The 22,283-nt window shown below is 39.5% G+C and overlaps 1 protein-coding gene across 1 annotated transcript; it reads left to right on the top strand.

The window, feature by feature from the left end:
• Positions 1 to 622: 622 nt before the first annotated feature.
• On the top strand, positions 623 to 21,504 carry scara3 (scavenger receptor class A, member 3). The gene is made up of 7 exons (XM_017695733.2): positions 623 to 1,041; positions 10,996 to 11,031; positions 12,038 to 12,082; positions 13,987 to 14,106; positions 16,516 to 16,596; positions 17,533 to 18,576; positions 18,850 to 21,504. The coding sequence occupies exons 1-7, from the start codon at positions 1,035 to 1,037 to the stop codon at positions 19,281 to 19,283; spliced, it is 1,767 nt and encodes a 588-aa protein (XP_017551222.1). The 5' UTR covers positions 623 to 1,034; the 3' UTR covers positions 19,284 to 21,504.
• The last annotated feature ends 779 nt before the right edge of the window (positions 21,505 to 22,283 follow it).

Genomic DNA, 22,283 nt, shown 5'->3' with positions numbered 1-22,283 from the left:
TTACCACCAACAACATTACATGTAAAATCTCAGAAGACAGGTTCACTGGTGGTTTTGGATAGTAAATATGTTTGTGTTGTAGACTTGGTGATCCCTGGTTTCTATCACCACCACTGTAAAGAAATCTGAGTCAATAAGATTTGATAAAATGCACCATTCCATGTCAAACCATTCTGAATGACGATCTGATCTAGCAAATGAATGTACTAGTATGTGTATGGACCCTCATCGTTTAAAGGGATCATTTCTTCTGATTATTATTATTTGTTTATTTTAATTTATTTACTTTTAATGATTCATGCTTTGCCTTACCTTTAAATATGCTCTCTGTCCACAAACCTACTACAATGCATTAGTTATTCATCTTTGGACACTGATTTGTGGAATGTAGCTAAAATGCCAGATGGCAAGCGCCATGGATCAAAGTGAACTGAATTTCCATAAATTTGTCTCTGACCAGTCCATGGAAGATAAAGGTGCCTGTCCATCCCTGGCCAGACATTTGTTTGCAATTAGGCCAGGGCATGGGGCTAAAACATGCGTTCTCTCTCTCTCTCTCTCTCTCTCTCTCTCTCTCTCTCTCTCTCTCTCTCTCCCTTTTTGTCCATGCTTTCTCTCACAGAGAAACACACTCCCTCTCCCTGTTGTGTCTCTCCACACTGCACATGGTTACTCGCCTCTCTTTAATCTGAAAGGAGAAACAGAATGTGATAGACGTTCTGCTCCAGGAGCCCTGACTCTAGCACAGAGCGCAGCTTTTGTTCTATTTTTTGTTTTTTCTTGTTCAGGGAAAGAGCATTTTTGCATTTTCCTGCATTTTCCTGCATTGTTATTTTTGTAGACAAGTCTTTACATCAAGTTTTGATGTAAACAAGGGCAAGAATGCTGAAATTTAAAGCTGGATTCTGACCAAGGACACTCCTGCAGTTGTTTACACAGATAGACAGCAGAGGACCTGTGAAGAGTGGTTGTATCCACAAGATAACCTGAGATAATCTTTCCTAGCCCTGCTGAAGCATCTTTACACAGTCAATATGAAAGGTAAGTTGTCTTTATTGGTACTTAGTTTGATTAGCACATCCTTTTGTACCACAAGGAAGACACATGTATTGCTCAAGACATTTACAAGTTCCCTAACATACAGAGAAACCTGCAGACAGCTCGCTTTAAAGATCACACCATTCATCGGTGTGGGGGAAATCAGGATGTGTTGATTTTGGATATAAGACACACTTTGCTTGACTTTGAGAGGGCTTATATTAAATTTCAGCATTCTCAGCAGACATGCTTTTGCTTTAACATTGGGAATTCAGTGCTCAGACATCACACACACACACACACACACACACACACACACACACACACACACACACACACACACACACATATGCTTCTTATATGCTTAGACAATATATTGGCATATATTGCACATGTATGAGGACGAATATGAGGATGTATATGTATGTATATTGTTTGTAACCTTACTGCCAAGACATCACATTTGACATATAATACATATATTATATGTATTATATGTCATACAAACATACATATATATATATATATATATATATATAATTTATTTGGAATTTTGCTGACATCACATATGTTGGCATAGATTGCAAACTTGCATCGGTCAAGAAGATACACCTTTATGTTTTCATTCCATGTGGATTTTAAAGGTATCTTACTCACAGACTTTCGATTCTGTCAACACAATGTGAAGTTTTATAAGAAACTAAACTAGCTGAAGGATTCCTTTTGAAGGGAGAGGCAGCATTGGTATGAAGCATTGATGAGGTGCTTAAGTATTTATGGGAAAGTGTGTGGGTAGGAGATGCTGTTTCTCAGGGTCAGGGGAAGGGTCCACTCTCTCTAACACATTCCTCATGCATGTCTCACAGACTGGGCAGCAGGTGTGGCACTGCGGCTTCAGATGTGTGCTGTGCAGACCACAGTTAGTCTGTGAAGTATAGACATGCTGAGAGTCGCAATGTGTGACTCTCTGAGTGACTTCATCAGATTTGTTTGCATTTGTCAAGACGGACTTGAAATAGAAATAGGAACGTTCTGTAGGGGCTGTGTGGAGTTTTGGCATGAATCAGAGGGAAATGTGTGTCTATGCAGCTGTTTATGGGAACCAAATGTTCCTAAGGTGATGAGAATATGAACATTTTTCTGTTGTGGGGACTGCATTTCAATGTTTTTAAGAAAGTGTACAAGAGAAAAGATAACATTGTGTAGATTTTGATGTTAAGGTAATGGTTGTGTTAAATGAAAACCCCCCACAAACACAGGAATGCAGTCTTTTTGTGTGTCCGTGTTCAGTTTTTGTCACTGTATAGATTTCCTTTTACACACGATACACAGAATTTTCTACTCATCCAAGTGTAGTTGATCAGCCAGGATCACACTTAGTGGCTGAAATGTGCCTCGTTTAGCACTGGAGCTACAAGGCTAACATTAAAAAGCAATCAAAATCAACATCACCAAAATACATCCCCACAACTTTGAGGCATTGCTAGAAAACACTAGAGGTCAATAGTCACCCAAATCTTTTCTGTAAATACATCGCCAAAACCTCTCTCAACCCACTCAAACCACATCCATCTCCTCATTAAGGTCATGTAAACTTATCAATGTTTTTGAGGAAACACTATGACTTACAGTTAACCAGGGGTTGCACAACTACTAAGTGTTACTAGCTGACAAGTCTTTCAAAAAAGTAGATGGCTGGTTGTCATCACCATATTGAAAAATGATGTTCCGGACACTCCACTTCATTAGTAGTTTGCCAGTAAGGGCTGGGGGCAACAGATGCTGCGGTGAAGTGTAAGACTGACTCTGCAGGAGGGCTTTTCTGTTTTATTTCAGTAAGTTTCAGCCTCAGGCACTCACAGAGGTACTCATACTGTCTGATGTATGCGACAGTCCCTAAACCAGGAAACACTGATGATAGCCCTCTTTTAGATGTTCTTCCAGAATTTAGTTATGTAGCAAGTAAACAAGACATATTTGTGCATTTGCTAACCAGTACTCCACAAAAGCAAACATTGTGCTAAATAGTATGTGATTGGTCAGTGCAGGCATAAGCAGCTTTGAGGGGAATTGATTTCACCTCATCTCATTATTTCCACACAAAGTCCTTGTTCTTTGTATTAAACAGAAAAACGATTTATGTTTTGTACTCTCTGACTGCTTTATTAGGTACACCTACCTTGTTTCTACATACGTTGTCCATTTTAATACCTCCACTTATATAGGTGCACTTTGTAGTTCTGCAATTACAGACCGTAGTCCATCTGTTACTCTGCATACTTTGATTACCCTGTTCATTACTGGTTAGGACCCCCACAGGCATTATTTGGGTGGTGGATCATTCTCAGCACTGCAGTAACACTGATGTGGTGGTGGTGTGTTAGTGTGTGTTGCGCTGGTATGAGTGGATCAGACACAGCAGTGCTGCTGGAGTTTTTAAACACCTCAGTGTCACTGCTGAACTGAGAATAGTCCACCAACCAAAAGTATCTGGCTAGCAATGTCCTGTGGGCAGCAGCCTTTGACAACTAATGAAGGACTAGAGGATGACCAACACAAACTGTGCAGTAACAGATGAGTTCTTATCTCTGGCTTTACATCTGCAAGGTGGACCAACAAGGTAGGAGTGTCTAATGGAGTGGACAGTGAGCACAGCTCTGCTGTGTCTGATCCACTTGTACCAGCACAACACACACTAACACACCAACACCTGTTGTTTAAAGTGACACTGTGAATTTTTGATCATTTTTAGAGTTCGCAATAATAATCATACTAACCCACATTTGTAAGTCTGCATAACCTAAATGAAGACCTGGAAGCAGTTAAGAGAAGTTTTGAGGAGGTATTTCCAGAAAAGATTTGGGTGACTTCTGACTTTAGTGTTTGTTAGCAATATTAGCCTCATAGCTTCAGTTTAAAAATAAAAAGACACAAAATTTGGACATGAAACCTATTTTGACTGATCAAATATTTGAGTAAGAGGAAAACTGTGTATATTTGTGTACGTTGAGCTATTCCTTTACCATACGATGCATGTTAGAGAAACCTGTGTTAGAGGAAAGACAGGGAATGGTAATACTTTGGAATAAAGCTTCAGTTCTTTATTGCAACCCCAGACCACAACACACACTTTTTTGTCATTCATTCCTTTCTGTGAGGCCATCTAGATGAATCTGCATCAGTAGGTTCCCTGCTTTTCATTGCTTTGAACAGCACCACAGTTTCCTTGTAAAGTACATCTGGAAGAGATGCTTGTCAGCCAGGATGAAGGGAGGCACTTGTCTTTGTTTCACTGAGGCCCCGTTGCGTGCTTCTGGGATTTATGTTAAAATACAATGGCTACCACAATCGACTGGTCACAATATAATTTAATTTAAAGGGCAGTTCTGGAAACCAAATCTTCCTTGCTTGTATGCAGTAAAAGAGTTTGGCCTACAATGTAAGTAATGTAAAATCTTTCAAAACATACAGTCTTTTAAATGTGGTCCACATATGGAAACTGACCTGCAGAAACAGGCCTTTACGAATTGATCATAGCCGTGATATAATTTACATATTTACATTTGACTATCCATTCAGCCAAAAGCACTTTACCTCCACCCTTTGTTGTTGTTGTTCCTGCAGACAGTCTATAACAGAGTTAGTAAAGTGGAAGATGTGGAGAAAATGACTAAACATTGGGCTCTTCTTGCTGTCAGAAAGCAAAAAGGTCATTGCAGCCCACAAAAGAATCCACATATCTGTCTCTGAAGATACATATTTATCAAACAATTTGTCCCAAACATTTCAGCCTAAATGAAACGCTTTCTGAACAAGGTCTAATAAAAGACAATAAGAGAAGAGTCCTTTTAAATATATCATTTTAAAAGGCAAGACAACAAAAATAGGGCGTTTTAATTTGTGAGATTTGTGAGGTTAGAACATGATCCTGTTAACATAAAATGACACTGTTTTTGGTGCATAAAGTCATGAAAACATTAAAAGCGTAAAAGTGCATTTCAGGGACAAACAATAAAATACACCAACTGAGTTCATGAGACACAGACTGAATATATTTAGTATTCATCTCTTATTCTTTGCATAGACTGTTAACTCAGCACCTTCATTAGCTGTCCATAGCCAGATTTGGACATATTAGGAGGAATCTCTCTCCAGCTAGATCCAGAGGTCAGACCATAAACTTCTGACACACCGCAAAGTTTGTAGATCTCAGGTTCTGACTGGTTTTACGTTCCTGTGCTGTGTTATGCAGAGTTCAAAATAACAGCTTGTGACTGCCTTCGGACTCAAGGGTTGCACCGTATTCAAATATTAACTTTCTATCAAAATATTATACATATACACTCTTTTTTATTGAAAAGAAAAGCTGTGAATGAGGACACCAAGGTCAGCAATGCTCCCCAACAGCTCTGGATTTAATGGTGAGAACATGCGCAGAGTTGATGCAGCAGATTGTGCCAGATTATGGCAGTTTGTTGTGGTCCTGCACAGCTAATCCAGAAATTATGAACTGGAATAAGAAAGGGAAGATTTAATATTGCTTATTCAGAAACTGGTTGGAAGCCAGCAAGTTATGACACTAGATTTGGCACAGTCCATAGTTGCAAAAACATTGACCAGAAACACCCCTTTCATGATAAATAATGAAGGCAATTAGACAGCTGGCAAAGTGGCCAGCATTTCTCTGCATTTACTAAAATTAAAGAAAGATTTTAATTGCATGTCTGCATAATATAATGTCTCATATGGATGTAGTTATGCACTGTTCTGAGCAGGGCTGATTCTAGCACATAACAAACTCACACCTCTCAGTAATGGTCTTACTGTGGTGTCTGGGCAGCACTTTGTTTTCTTGGAAAATTGGCTGTGCACTAGAAAACATCTGGTCAAGAAGACGAATGACCTTTACTGCTTGCCTCCACCTGAGAATAGAACGGCTAAGGTTTTGGAGGATTTGCTGTCAGAAGTAACATTTGTTTTAATAAGCAGAAGAGATTTTTTTTTTTCAATTTGAAAAATTGTTGTGTAGTCTTGTTTCCATTGGCTGAAAACAAAACAAAAAACATTGCAGGCTATTGATATAGAACATTATTGTAATGTACATGTAATTCATTGCATAATTCACTGTGAATAAATATGTACTTGTGTAATTATATTAGTATAAAAAATGTTAAAACAAAGTGATTGTTTTAAAGCTGCATGGAACCTTAAGTCACATTTTCTTTCTAAATAGGTGAACTTCCAGTTGTGACCATATAATATACATGTACAAAGTATGTCCAAAAACCTTTGATGTAAACTGGGCGGTTCTAATTTTGGGTGGCACCTGTTTTAAAGCAGAGCCCTCAGCTGTCACAATGCTGATATGGTTTGTCCAGCCTGCACAGCTTTAACAAAATTGTGTGTGGTCTGAAAAATCTAACAATGTGCCATAGCTGACTTAGCAAACATATAAAGCTAGCTCATCTGTCTGGCTGTTGTCCATCTATTCCTTTAAACGTTTGTTCGTCCATGCATCCACCTGTTTGCACATCCAGCAGTAAAATGAACTAACAAAGTGTATTTTTTGAAGAAAATTGAAGCAATTATGCAGCTTAAGCAATTTCCTGGTGTTGCTAGGTTGTTAACATGTGGTTGCTAGAGTGTTGCTAAGTGGTTGCTATGGTATCTCTAGTGGTTGCTATGGTGTTACTAAGTGGATGTTATGGTATGATATCTGTGGTGGGTGCTATGAGATCAGCAGTGGTTACTAAAGTGTTGCACATAGTTGTTATAATACTATAGTGTCCATGTGGTTGCTATGGTATCTCTGGTGGTTGCTAGAGTGTTGTTAAGTGGTTTCTATGGTATGACATCTGTGGTGGGTGCTATGGGATCAGTAGTTGTTATTAAGGTGTTGCAAAGTGGTTGCTATGGTGTTCCAAATAGTTGTTGTAGTACTATAGTATCCCATGTAGTTGCTATGGTATCTCTGGTGGTTCATAAAGTGTTGCTAGGTGGTTGCTATGTTATCTCTGGTGATTCCTAAGGTGCTGCTAAGTGGTTGCCATGGTATGATATCTGTGGTGGATGCTATGGGATTGTTAGTGTTACTAAGGTGTTGCAAAGTTGTTGCTTTGGTGTTCCAAATAGTTGTCATAGTACTATAGTATCCCATGTGGTTGCTAGGGTATTTCTGGATCCAACAGTACAGTGAATAAGAACACATCGTCACAGCAAAATAGTACACCACGTTATTTTGAGCCCGTTTCATTCATTTCTCTCTAGCTGTTGGGTTTATTACTACATCAGTAGTGTAGCAGGCTGGTGTTGACTCAATATTTGCTGGATGTTTAATATAATACTGAATTTTATTATTGTACAAACATTCTTAATATTTTAGAACTGTGTTCCCTGAAACTTTAAAGGTGCTTTAGTAAAAGCAATGGAATATTTGAGTGCATAATTTGAGCTTTGCATTTTTAAAAAGCTGTTCTCTATGATAAAAAAATCTGTTATGGTTTTCAGAAAGTTTTGAAAAAAGAGTTTGAGCATTGTTACAAGTCATAGAACCATTTTGGTGCTATGTAGAAACCTTTTGTTAAGAGTGTAGTGTGCATTTAAATACAATTCACAACTTCCAAAGGTTAAAGCATATGAAACTTCCTATTAAGTCCTGGGTTTATAGCTGTCTCTAGTTTTTAGGTCAACAGAGGTCAAAGTTTTTATTTCCAGGACTAGCACTAAGCAAATGGTGACGTTGCTTTTCCAACACAATACAAACCCCGAACCTTGAGCAAAGTAACGCTATCTCTAATCATCACAGTGGTTGTTTGTTTCTGGAGTAAACTGTTTACCTTATCAGATTACAACTGTCCACCATGGAGTATCATTCATGGTGTTATTTTACATAATCCATAAAGATGAGTTTCAGCTCCACAAACATCTTTAAGTCTTACATCAGTGTACCAAATGGTTCATGTCTTCAGTTTCCCACTGACTCACTGTTCTCCTCTGCAAACACACCTCATGTTCTCCAACTTCAGCAAACCTTTTTGAAAAACTTTCCATTTCCTGCAGTTCTCTGGATGTCTTCTCCATCAAACTAAACATCCTGCCACTTTTAGTAGTTTTGATACTTTTGAAGGCTGTTTCTGTTAATCCAGCCATCATGGGTTTTGAAAGTACACGTCTGGGGCTTGTTTTTGGAGGGGATGGCGGCCGTCCAGGCCACCTTTTCCTCTGGGATGCCAGCGGTGCTAACAGCAGTTCAGTGCCCAACCCAGGTTGGGTTCTGAGGCACCTGCGTAGCCATGCCTGTCTGGAAAAAAGTGCAGGCTCCAGGCAATCCAGCAAGTCCCTTTTGCTTTTTTTCCTGCAGCTCCAGAACTTTGGCTCTAATATGCCTTACTGCTGAAGGAAAGGGCCTAAACAGCTTTACTGCACATCATCTCTCTGCTTCTCAGCACACAAACACCAGGGCTGGAAAATTACAGCCCTATCAGCTGAATTTAATTCAGTGGAAGGTGAAATAGGGCCAGGAGACTTAAAGGAATACTATCATGTTTTTCTCCCTAATCTCTGTTGCATCTGTATTGTATGGACGATTACCACAGACAGCGATTTCAGTGCGTTTCCCCTTACTGGAATGAAAAACACATTGACTCAGAATACATTTGAAAGAGATTGGGCAGGTGCAGAAGCAAAGGTTTAAAAATGGTATTGTATTCCTTTCATGGATGTTGTTATTCATCACTATTCAGATTATGATTACTGAACTGGGCTTTGGGCATGTCAAATTCATTCATAAAGCATATTTAAAAATCAAAAATGAGCTGCCAGAACAGCTTCATTACATAGATTGTACAAGTCTCTTCCAAAAGAAGTTCCCTCAACTGATGGTGGTGAAGAGCGCTGTTTTTATTTATTTGGTTTCATTTTCAATGATTTTCATAGCATACTTTACAGTATATGTGAAACAGGCCTAAGACATGAGGTTACGAAAAGGTGCAAATATACACTTTTTACCTGAGAAAAATGTATTTTACATTCATAATTGGACTTTAAAACCACTGTTGTACCTTTGAGGGCACATTTACATTGTTTGTACTTTAATGAACAAAAAAGTGTACCTGCACAGAACCATTATTATATATGGTGTAAGATAAAGATGATCAGTCAGAATGACTTTGTACTTATTTTCAGTGATCTTCTGTCTTAGGTGTACCCAAACCATACCAACAAAATGCCCCCCACAGCATAGCAGGTGTACACCACACATGCACTTTCCCACTTTTGGAAAACATGGTGAAGAATGACTCATCTGACCATCTCACTTTTTTACACGTCTCAAAACCAGCCCCACTGAACTCTCAAGTATTTGTTTGTAATGAGAGGTTTAAGCATTGCAACTACTATAATATAAAGTTGTGGAGGGACTGTTCTTTCTGACACAGTATGACAAAGCTCTGCATCTACATTCTCATTTATTCAAGTTTTTTTTTTCTCACCTGTCTGTAGGTCTTCTTCTTCTTTCGGCTGCTCCCTTTAGGGGTCGCCACAGCGGATCATCTGCCTCCATCTTGCCCTATCTACTGCCTCCTCTACTTTTACACCAACCATCTCCATGTCCACCTTCACTACATCCATAAACCTTCTCTGAGGTCTACCTCTTCTTCTTCTACCCGGCAGCTCCATCTCCAACATTCTTTGACCACTATATCCACTATTCCTCCTCAACACATGTCCAAACCATCTCAACCTGGCCTCTCTGGCTTTATCTCCAAACTGCTCCACCTTCACTGTCCCTCTGATCTGCTCATTTCTAATCTTGTCCATCCTTGTCACTCCCAACGAAAATCTCAGCATCTTCATCTCCGCCACCTCCGGCTCAGCCTCCTGTCTTTTAGACCGAGCCACAGTCTCCAAACCATACATCATAGCAGGACGCACTACTGTCTTGTAGACCTTCCCTTTCACTCTTGCTGCTATCCTTCTGTCACACATCAGCCCTGACACCCGTCTCCACCCACTCCATCCTGCCTGCACCCTCTTCTTCACCTCTTTTCTGCACTGTCCATTGCTCTGGATGGTTGACCCAAGATATTTGAAGTCATCCACCTTTACGACCTCTACTCCTCACCACTTTTCTCACCTGTCTGTAGGTAACTGGTAAAAATGGCTAAATCAGTGACAAGTAATACCACAATTAAACTCTAAAACAGTGACTACACACAATGCAACACACATTTTACATATATACCATTTTACCATATATATTAGCAAACAATCCATATCTTTTTGTAATATGCAAACAGTCTGGAAACAAGTCCTAGTCGAGTTTATTTATCTCAATAAAACAAATAAACTCACTGAAGGTTCAATTTGCCCTAGTGGCAGCACTATATTTCTATATCCAATGAGACTATCGTGAGCTGTTTAACTCAAACAAGCCCCACAAGGCCCCCCTTTGGCATCTGCTAAACGTCCCTTGGCCCAACTCACTCGGAGCAGCAGAATCCAGAGGTTGACGCTGTTCTAATTTACAATGTGTTTGTATAACAAGCAATATGTTCTACCAGTTCTGTTTGCCATGGAATCTTTCATCCGACAGCTAGCTCAAGCTATTCCCATGCATGTTTACCCTCTCCTGAAAAAAATAAACTGTGTGATATATTATCCTGAGGAGCTGATCAAACTCTGAAAAACACATTCCCCTCTCTGATTTCATGTAATTGTATTAGCATCAGTTATGTGCCAACTATGACCTCACGTTTTCAAACGAGCCCAAGTCAAATGATTTGTGTCACAGAGGGTATAACTGGCAAAGGGGGATTACCACATTTCATCCTGGACTTTGTGATTTACGAGCTCAGTGATAGAGTGTGCATGTCGCTCCCCTAGATGGGTTTATGTTTCATACAATTGACCATAATTTGTGAACGCATAATTCAGCTCTCTTCTATTTCTCTTTTTCAGAGAGCTATGGTGGCTACGAGAATCAGCTCTTCAAAGGTACAATCCACATTTCACTTATGTTTTTTCTTTTAGAAACGCTGAAATAGGTCCATATACATTGCCCTGTTTTATAATATTAAAACCAGTTATAGTTCTTTGATAATCCAGTGCTTTCAGTTTTGTGGAGAAATTAAATGGGTAAGCTTTTACTGCGTCACAATGGCTGTTGATCTGCTCTGCGCACTTACATATGTTGCAGCTATTGCTAGGTTAGGCTTCACAGAACATTGACAGAAATTATCATTCAGTCTAACTACAGAAACTATAGAACTCTTATTTTTGTTATTTTACCTAAATTTGGAGTGCGTTATAAATTACCATCTGGGCTAACATAGCACCCACCTGACAATACCATAGCAACCAAAAAGCAACACCCTAGCAACCACCTGAAATAACAGCTGAATCACTTAGCAATACCCTTGCAACAGTTTAAGATACCATAGCATGCAACTAGCAACAACCTTACAACCACTGCAAATTTCATAGAACCCAATAAGCAACACACAACTGCCTAGAAACCCCCTATCAACCACATGCATACCATAGTAACAACATAACAACAACCCAGAATATCACAGAAGCCAATAAACAACACTCTTTTAACTACCTGAAATACCTGAGCAACCACCCAGCAATACCCTGGCAATCACTTGGAACACCAATGAAACCAACTAAACCCCCTTACAGCACCAGCCCTTTCCAATCTAGCCATAGTAACTGTGGACACAATGGTCATTGATCTATTAAATGCACTAATAAGTGTGGACACGTTTGTGGATGGAGCACGGACAGGTCCCATTAATTGCAACATTAATAACAGGCAATAATCAGAGTGACATCCGTGTTGAGTGTTCACAGAGTGTTCATTTATGTCCAGTTGGATTTGTAAGAACACTTCAGCTGTTAATATGACAGCAGGGACTTTGCAGTATAATGTTATTTAATCATCTATGAAATTTATAGTCAAGATTCATTTGTCTTCATGTGCGATCTCTGTTTGCAGAGGAGGACCTGACTGGCGAGGAGGAAGAGATGCCTCCCTTTAGAGGTTAGAGAAGCGCATTACTCGATGAGATCACCATTGTTTCTGAATCCAAACCATGACAAATGATTCACTTTGTAAACTCTCCCACTGATAACAGTAAGAGAGTGATATAACTGCAGGCACACTGTGTGAACACAGCCACTAAAACATCATCTTTTACTTACCAAGTCAAAGTAAATCTGTAGTAAAGTGTAAGAATCAAGAAGAAAATGTAGCATCAGTGACGAAAGATGAAGGGATAAATCTGATGATGAACCGAAAACAGGGTTTGGTTTGGTTTTGGTTTCCTCAGACAGCCTCCCTTAGGTCATTTGTGTTTGTTTGTGAGGGAATGCACTGTGTGCATGAGTCAACATATATTTGCAGTTACAGAGTTGTTTATGTGCACTCACCCTACATCTGTTTTGAATATTGCTGTACTACACTAAGTAATTCTCAAAAGTTGCACTCGATGCAGTACAGTACTGTGCAAAAGTCAGAGACCACATATCAAGAAAAAACAGAAAACAGCTTTTATTACAGCTTCCATTCTTAGGAGACTTGCTTTCAGTTTTTAAAGAATGCAGGGCTACTTTTTTCACACCTCTAAAGTTCAGTCTCACAAGTTGGTTGCACGTCTACTTCTCCCAATCCAAATAATCAAAAAACACAAAGTGATTGTGAGGTCGGAAGTCTGGGGTGGTCAGTTTCTCTGTTTGATTTGCAAATGGTCTTTGTTGAAAACTACACATCCTTACAGACTCATATTGTTGAGTTGTCTTCTCACAGTGGAAGGATGGACAGAAACACATGGATTTTTTCAGATCGCAAGCAAGATTGGAGATTGATTTTCTCCTCTCTCTCAAAGATGAAAGCTTCACATGCTGTGTTTTCAAATTACTCAATGGAGCATTTGACTGGAAATTATACAACCTGAAGAGAGGTTTCTGACTTTTGCACAGTTGTTAGATGTGGAATCTGCAGCACAAATTTAAAGCAGGTTTTTTTCAGAGCTTTGTGCTTGATTGGTGGTACAAATTTATTAGATCCTACCTGAGATCAGTTTCAGTCTCTTTATCTTATAATGATCTCATAAATTGGTGTTATTCCTTATCCTAGTCTTGGAGTCCCCTTGTCTTGCATATTCTAGTGGTTTTTTTTTTTTAAAGGCAGGGCTAAAGTTTTACTACATACTCATATAACCAGAGTGCAAAATACAGGGGGTCCTGGGGGGTCCTGGGGGGGTCTAAATAACTTCTTTGACCCCCTGAATGTGTCAAAATCTAAATTCTGGGAAATGCCTGAAAATAAACTTATTTTGATGTAATACTGTCTGTTAGGGCAAAATAAACACTTGAATACGAATTCAGGGACAGCTCATTGTTTAGCCTGCTTGAACTATGAATGGAGAAAGTATGTCTTTAATATTCTTACCTAACTAGAGCAATGGCACTGACCCGCCCCGGGATGGTGCTGTAGAAAATTGGTTCACTCAATAGGTTTATTGTAGCCTAGCAACTGTAACCCTGGATACCTCTGAAAAACTTTACAATATGCTACAGCATACTTGTAAATCTGAAAACTTGCCCAATTCCCCAAGAGTTTGGTGGAAATAGTGAATTGTTACTCATTTCTCAAACCAGACACTGGACTAGTCAGCCAACATGGGATCCCCTGAATACTGAAGAATGGCTCAACTAGTTTGCATTGAAGTCCCAGTAGTTACTGAATAATAAGCCTTAGTATGCAATAAGCCTGGGATTTTAAAGGGGTTAACACACTTGATCCAACTAACCAAGTCACTAACGAGCCCTTCCTGAGCTCAAATGGGTGTGTTAGAGTCAGGAAAACATTAAAATGTGCAAGACCAGGATTGTGAACTACTGCCATAGGGCACCATGTACTGAGAGTGAGCTTTGTGTCCACAGGAAGGACCCGAGGAGGCTGTGTGAAGTGCCAGCAGACTCATTCTCTCCAGCTGGCCGTCAGGGTTCTCTATGGCTTCTTTGCCTTCATCATCATTGCTGTGGCTGTCTTGGCTTCCCTGGGTGAGCTTTCTAAATAGAACTAATGTAGTTTATAGAGGATAAAACGCATTTCTAAGCAACAAAAATGACTCATATAATGAGGAGGACAAATAGCTAAAAGCTAAAGTTAGCAAGGCCACTGACTATTTAGATGCCTTTCATCAGTTTGGCTGTGAGTTTGCTCTTCCACAAAGACTAATCCAAAACTTTTTCAGCTTCAAGGATGAAATAAAAAAACAGCTTCATGCTCCCGATGATCAAGATAGCATTATACATTCTTTAGTAATACCTTTCAACCATTTCTTTCCTAACCCAAACTAATTTACTGCCAAATCTTTTCTCACTGCAGGTTTGTTTTGAGGAGTTCTCTTCTTTGCCTATGGAGGAAGGAATAATTAGAAACAAATTAAGAATTTTGTAAATGGTTAATTGTTGAGTTGAGTCGGGTGTGTTTGAGTAGACTGTTCTGCAATAAGGGCCTGTAAAACTGGAGCTGGAGTCAAAGAAAATTGGCCATTCTCCATTTGAATGTTAATCATGCCTTTCGGAGTCTTTGTGCAATCAGCTAACACCATCTACAAAGGCTTCTGGGAAACAGTATACTTATAAAGTTAATGCTTTCCTGATAAGACCCCAAAGCAGGCCAGCTATTGAAAACATCAGCACAGCTTAAACTTTCACATCACTTCTGTCCACCCAGCTCAACTTTAGAGAGACACACTGGCCAAAGTGAAAACTAACCATTGCTACCGTCTGTTGTAAACGTGCTAACTGTAGCCTCTAGAGTTAGATTTTCTTGTTTAAAGACTTATTTGAAAGTAGGAGGAACCTCTGAAGAAATACAACTGCTTTGAGATGGATTTTAGGGCTATTTTTATTTTTATTTATTTATTTAGTTAGCTGATGAAGACAGGAAGCAGATTACTGACATTACAGCTCAGAAGTCAAGTATCTTATTGCACTCATATAACTGCAGGAACTGTCTTCAAATCATCATTGCACTGAAGAGAACGAATCACTTGAACAACAGATATAATTCAATTCATGAGGAAAATAACAAGGTAAAAAAGTTAAAAGGTAAAACAAAAAAACAAGCTACCTGGTCATCTAGATACTTTTCCTCCTTTTGTCTGGCTAAAAGGGTCTCTGGTGTCCATTTCATGCTGAATACAGATAGAATCACTGTTTTCTTTACATATTTTACCAATGGCTGATGTAAAAGCCAAGCTAATAGTCAGGATTGGTTGACACAGCAGGGATTCGCAAAGGCGGGTTGATGTATTTGCCTAATGCAAGTATTGCATTACTGATGAACAAATAAGCCAATGAGGGTGAGGGATATAATGCTGACATACAGAATACAGAACACTGCATAACATGACAAATAACATATTAAACTAAAAAAGTTTTAGACTGGAATGCCTGTCTAACCCACTCAGTTTCTCCCACTCAAGTTTCTTAAGCCGAGAAGCAGGAGTGCCGCATAATTGCAAGCGAGCATGTGAGGGGTTCCGTCTTTCCTGTCGGCCACTGTAGTGTCTATGGATGTTTCTCTACAGATGCTACTTGGATTTACACATAATCACTGGATTATAGCACAATAAATCCATGCTTAGAGATTTACAGATAAGAGCTCAGGGACTCCAGCCAAAGTCAAAACAAACTCCCAACTTGCTTGGTAGACTGCACTCCGGCACAGGTTTTTACTGGACCCATATTATATCAACTTACAGCACAGCTACACAAAGATCTCACAAACCAAAAAGAAGAAAAAACACTGTAAAAGCTTGTGAAATTCCAGTGATATGATTCGCTGTCATTGCTAAATGAAAAACAAGGTCATGTGACACCACATCATGCCACTCACATCTGCTTTATATTTCCCCAGTTCCCCAAAATGGTTGTAAAACAAGACCCTTTCAAACCGCAATCAAATAAAGCACAATATTTTATAAAAACTGTCAAAGATCAAGAATCATGATCAACAAACCTTGCATTATGGCAACTACATTAAGTTCTCATTGGCAGTAAAAACATTTGCCGTAGTCTCATTATGAAACACAGTTGTAGGAAATTTCCTTTCAACACCCTATAGAAATAAAACAGGTTGCATCTATAAATGTAGTTGGATTGCAAATGAACTTTAGCAGAGGTTTGTATTGGACTTTATTAATCCCAATAGCCCATGGTTTGCTTTGGGTCTTTTAAGCAAAGCTGTGAAAGGAATGCCAGAACACCATTGTTCTCTTAGGAAACTCTGGAGTCTCTTGAGATCATACAGCTGTATTTAACATTCTACTTTAAATATTTTTGTTATGATAGCAAATTATCTTGCTGGTGGTGTAACTCAATATAATTTGTCTTTGTTTTTTCATCACTTAGACTGCAACTTTTTTTTGATTAATGAGATTTATATTTTGTTTTTTGCAGTTTTTAGAAAGGTTGACAACTTATCTGAAGATGAATTGCTGTACCATAAAAAGATTGCCAAAGTCCAGGAGAGCATACAAGGTAAGATTTTTGTACTGCAACATGAAAATGCATAAGTGAAACAGATAAAACATCAGGCTGCAAGACAAAATCTTTTTGCTAAAGCGCTGCGTCTGTTTCAAATAGGTACGCCGAGCAAAAATAATTATTTTTCTAATCCCTTAACTCCTTCCCATAGTGGGTGATCTCAGAGAGTTCTCAGAAAATTTGTCTGTTACCTTAAGAATGGCCTGAGAAGCAGCAACATTTTGGCTTGCCAGGTTTCCATCCAGCTGTCGAATTACAACCAAATAACTGACACATCATAATGAAACGATGTGAGGCTGCTTTCGTTTATGTTTAATGTTGAGCTACTTAGATTTTGTGGCTGTAGTTTATGTAATAAGAGTGTGCAAATAAAGCATACTGGAAAATATAATTCCTCAAGATCTGAGGTAGACGTCTTATGTCTGTTTAGTAGATAATACTGCTGTTGCGTTTTTTTCTTGGATAAGATATGAGGATGTTTTCACTTCTGAATTAGGAAACTGGGACCTGCCCATTGTCATGTTTCATAGTTATTGCCGGACATGGAAACATAAACACTTAATTGGTCATATGACTATTTGTTTGCATTCACCATATTTATTACAGTCTTTTTATTCAATATGTCACAGTAGGGGAGACCAGGAACGTTGTAATGTGGGGTGTTTATTTCCTTTGGGAAAAAAATTATTTACAAATGTACATCAGTAAATCATTTTATGCTCCACCTACTGTTACAACCTTCCTTTGTAGCCCAAAACGTGCTACAGCCCATTCTCACTCTCCCCTTTGCATAAAAATAGATGGATGGAAACCTAGCTACTGTCTGAAGGCTCAGTTGCATTCCTATAGGCCTTCTTACTGGCAGTAAAACATCAAATATTTCCAGTGTGTTTGCTTTATCTTCTCAGATTCTTGTACATTTTTGTGCAGATCTCAGCACTGTAAACAACTGCACAGAGTGCTACAATGTCGCCCACTTCCGTGAAGAAATCGCCAGGCTCAAGAAGGAATTTGAAGACATCCAAAAGATGGTTCAGAGTCAAGAGCAGTTACTGGACCAGAGCTCTCAATCTCAGAAGACTCTGACACAGTCCAATAACAGGATGATGAGAGACATCCAGACCTATGGGGCCACCATGAAACAAATAAACCAGTCTCTCGAGCAGTACCTTGATCAGGTAAGCGGCTGGCAGGCTGTCATTAACGAGACTGATCTGGGCATGAAGACTCTGGTCCAAGATCAATACGATTTGAAAGCTACAATGCAGCAAGTCAACACTACTGTGGCACTAAGCGCTATGTGGATAGATGCTCTTCAGAGGAAGGCAGAAGAAGAGACTTTTGTGCTGCAGAAAATGACAGTTGACTGGCAGAACTACAGCCGAGCACTAAGCACGCTGAAGTCCAGCTCCAGTGCCACTACGCAAACAATGCGGACCATCCAGAACGGCATCTCAGCCACTTATCAGCGGCTCAGCATGAGCACCGATATGGTACATGACCTTACCTTGCAAGTCATTAACTTGCAGATGCAGCTAGACAACGTGTCTGCCTTTATTGATGAGCATGAGGAGAACATGCATGACCACCAGTACCATGCCAAGTACTATGAAAACAGGACTGGGGAAAGGTTTGTGACACTGGACGCAAGGATGAACTCCATTGAAATGGAGATTGACACCATTGCCTCCAGCATTAATGCAACAGTTGCCCACGTTCAGAGCATGTACAAATACATCAACATGGAGAGCTCCTCTTGCCAGTCCAAGCTAGGCAGCCACACAGAGGACTTGCAGAATTTGAACAACACTGTTTTACTTCTGCTAAACCTTGCTGATTCTCTGAGAACACAGTACATGCTGCTGAGTGTGCGTCTTGATGTTGACATGAGGAACCTCTCTATGGTAATGGAGGAGATGAAGCTGGTGGATACTAAGCATGCACAGCAGATTCAGAATTTCACCATATTGAAAGGTAACCATTTTTTTCAGAGGTCCCCATCAGGGATTCTTATCTCCAGTCTTGGGAACTCGCTACCCTGCAAGGTTTTAAGAATTTCCTGCCCTAATAAACATGATCCATCTCATGAATGGCTTGATAATTGGTCAAATAGTTGGGTATTGGGGCAGGGAACATGTGTATGCAGTTGGTCCCTAGGACTGGAGTTGGGAAACACTGAATAACATCATATAATGTTGTAATCTACACCTCAGTTTACCTGCATACTGTACTGTTTTTGCCTTGCAGGTGCTCCTGGTCCACCAGGTCCAAAGGGAAACAAAGGTGATACAGGACCATTAGGGCCTGCTGGGCTTACAGGAATAAAGGGAGACAAGGGTCGTCCTGGTATCCCTGGGCTTGTTGGGCCAAAGGGTTTAATAGGTCCCAAAGGAACCCAAGGGGAGCCTGGACCTTCTGGGGCCAGAGGAAACACAGGACTTAAAGGAGCCAAAGGGCCTTTAGGACAACCAGGACCTCGTGGTGAAAAGGGACAAAAGGGTGACATGGGCGTTGCAGGGAAAGATGGATTACCAGGACCTAAAGGACCAACAGGAATTCAAGGACAGGCAGGGCTTCCTGGTGTACATGGGATTCCTGGAGTTAGAGGAAAACCTGGTCCTGTCGGTCCACCTGGCCCACGTGGACCTCCAGGCCCTCCAGGAAACTACACTGGGGCATGAGAAAACTTTATACCTCTCTGTTCTCTAAATTGTTCAAGTTTCATGCAGCTGACATCTCATGAACTGCCTTGTTGGAAACAGAACAATGTCACTGAATGTGGACAACAGAAGTCGACTTCGAACTATGTGCCTTAAAAATGAACATTGTCAATCAAGGAACGTCATCTCCAAATGCTATGCATGAAACACATACCCTCTTGGTAGACAGGTACCCCACTTTATCTCCATTGTATATTCCTCAGGCTTTAAATTGAGCACATATACCCAACATCTTGCACTTTGTAGTAATGAGAGTGACTTCACAACAATGGTAGTTGACTGTGCAGAAACTGCCATGGCACATTGTCTTACTGTTTGCTTAAAGCTGCACTATGTAAGATTGTTTTGTTAAAATTAAAAGAAGTAGCAGCACTGAGTAAGGAGAAAAACAAACTAAAACATGCTGTGTGTGCACTGCTGCGAGTTGCCCTGTAAAGCCTGAAATAATAGATGCGTAGGATCAGACTTGGCAGGAGTTTTCAGACCACGTCATACGCTTTTATGTATTAACGTCACACGCACAAATATGGTCCAGCAGACATTCACTCATACGCTTCATTTATGCTCTTGGAAGACATGTCGTTCACAAAGTTTTCTATGAACATTCTTTCAAAACAGTGGCAAGGAAAGGAGGCACAAGGGACAATGGGTCCAAAGTAGAGGTCTGCACTCCCCTGGATATCTTGTAGTACAGGACAAATTTTTAGTGTTGCATGCAGGAGCAGGTGGGAAACCAGCCCACTGTAGGCGGGAGCAGGCTGAAGCAGCATGAGAAATAATGAATATTCTAAATAAAGTAGAACAATCAGTAAATCATATATATAAACAATGCAAAATGATAACAGTAAAAGTCATTCTAAAGAGTTCTGAAGTGACCAATCACATGATCAGCATGTAAATTCTCATAGTTTACAGAGACGACGGGGGCTTCATTCAGATGGCTGCAGCTGCCAAGCCCAGCAAAACACCAAAAATAACAGCTCTGTGGTTAAATCCTGCTTTGCGTTTACTGGGAATAATGGCATTTGGTGAAGTTACTTTACAGTGAACCCGATGACCATGACTGCCATGTTATTTCAGCAGAGAATAATGTATTTGTGAACAGACTTTGTCAGAAAAAGACCGAATGGGCTACTATGTTTTAGTTGAGGGCAGGACCAGGAAAAATCATTCCGATTTTCTGTGGGAGTAGGATGAAATCTTGTGGGAGTGAGCAGCAGCGAGACTGAAAGTCCTGCACAGACCTCTACCCCAAAGCACAGCCGGCGTTACCAAATGTTATTCTATACATTGTGTGCCATCACACATTTTCACCAGAGAGGTATCCAAATCCCCAAATCTTACATAGTGTGGTTTTAATCTGTTGGACGATTAATTATGATTAGGAGTCTTAGGAATGCCAGACGACGGATGCCAGAATAACAGCCAATTTGTTATTTGTTTTCCATAAAGAATCCCCTCTCATATCATTACAACCAATTTGAAGGCACTTTAATGTTTCTATTTTTTGAAAAAAGACATTTATTTTAGAACTAGATCTATTTTATATATGCTCCATGGTCTATCCAGAGCAGGTACTCTGAAATAGAAATGTTATTACTCTGAAATACTTCCAGCAACAGAACTATTCTTAACAAAAGTGTACAGGATAGAGCCACAATAAGAAAAGCACATGTGAGATCTGTAGCTGTATGCTGTGAATATAGCAAAGCAGACAGGTACCTACCCTGCCAAACATTGGCTATTTGTCAATGAATAATACAACATTGGTATGATATTCTTAATATACATGTTGTTGTGTTCAAATGCCATTGATCCTTTTTACAGCATTTATTTGAATAAGTATTGTTCTCTTATTGTCTTGCACAGATATGTAAATATTTTGTTAAAAGAACTGTAGCTAAACAAGGAAAGTTACACCATGTCGAAATAAATACCACAATTCCAGGAAACCATCTCCAGCACCATGAAAAAAACAAACACACACACCAAAAAAAAAAACAATGGACTGAGCATTGACACATGGGTGACCTCTGTGCATATTAAAGTACACAATGATACTGAGTGTGTTGAACTGAACTGGAACTGAAATCGCCTGTCATTTTGAGGCTAGCCAACTCATAACTCTCATTTAAAACACATTTCTGGATAAAGATAAAACCTAAAATGTGGCATATTACACTACTCTGTGTGATCATCTTTCAGTCCTTTTATCTATTGGAGTTTTTTGGCATCACTGTAACGCAGACCTACTTTATCGTGTCAAATTTGAACTGAAAAATGACATAAAGCACTACTAAATGCCTGCATTCATCACTAGACATAGATCTTACTGCATCCAGTTTCCGGTGAGAACAAGTAAGGGCTTTCTAAATTGCAAAGTTTAATGTTAGGAGTCTTTGAACTGCACACAGCCTCATGTTTTCCATCATCACCATACAGAAAAACAGTCAATGTCTATCAGTCATTAAATATATGTAAGCAGTGTAATTTAAATACAGTAATGCTCACTCATACTTGAGTCATCTGCACTCTTCCATTCAATAGGAGAACATTTTTTTACTCTTCTTCATTCTTTTCAGGGTTGAAACAAGGCCCAGCCTGAGTACTTAAGTAAACACATTTGTTAGTGGAGGAAGCACATTTAAAATTAAGAGAGCAAGAATGAGACATTATGTTTGGTTTGCAGGCAGTTTATAATTTTCCATCCTTTTAAAAGCCTTGTTATATATCACCAATAAAACATAGCAAGCCTGCTCTTTCTGGTTTTTGACACCAACTTCTCATTTATCAATTACATTATGACTTAATGTATTCTAGAGAACAATTTAGTAATACTGGGACAATTTAATCCCTTAAAATCTCAGGCTTATTACGTACACCAAATTTTATAATTCAGTAACTACATGGATTTCAGTGCAAGCTGACTGAGCTATTCCTATATAAGTTACAGAACTGGGC

Source organism: Pygocentrus nattereri, chromosome 4 (genome assembly GCF_015220715.1).
Source record: "Pygocentrus nattereri isolate fPygNat1 chromosome 4, fPygNat1.pri, whole genome shotgun sequence".
In the NCBI taxonomy this organism is placed as follows: Eukaryota; Metazoa; Chordata; class Actinopteri; order Characiformes; family Serrasalmidae; genus Pygocentrus; species Pygocentrus nattereri.
The sequence above is the reverse complement of the archived record's forward strand: the minus strand, read 5'-3'. Positions and strand labels throughout refer to the sequence as shown.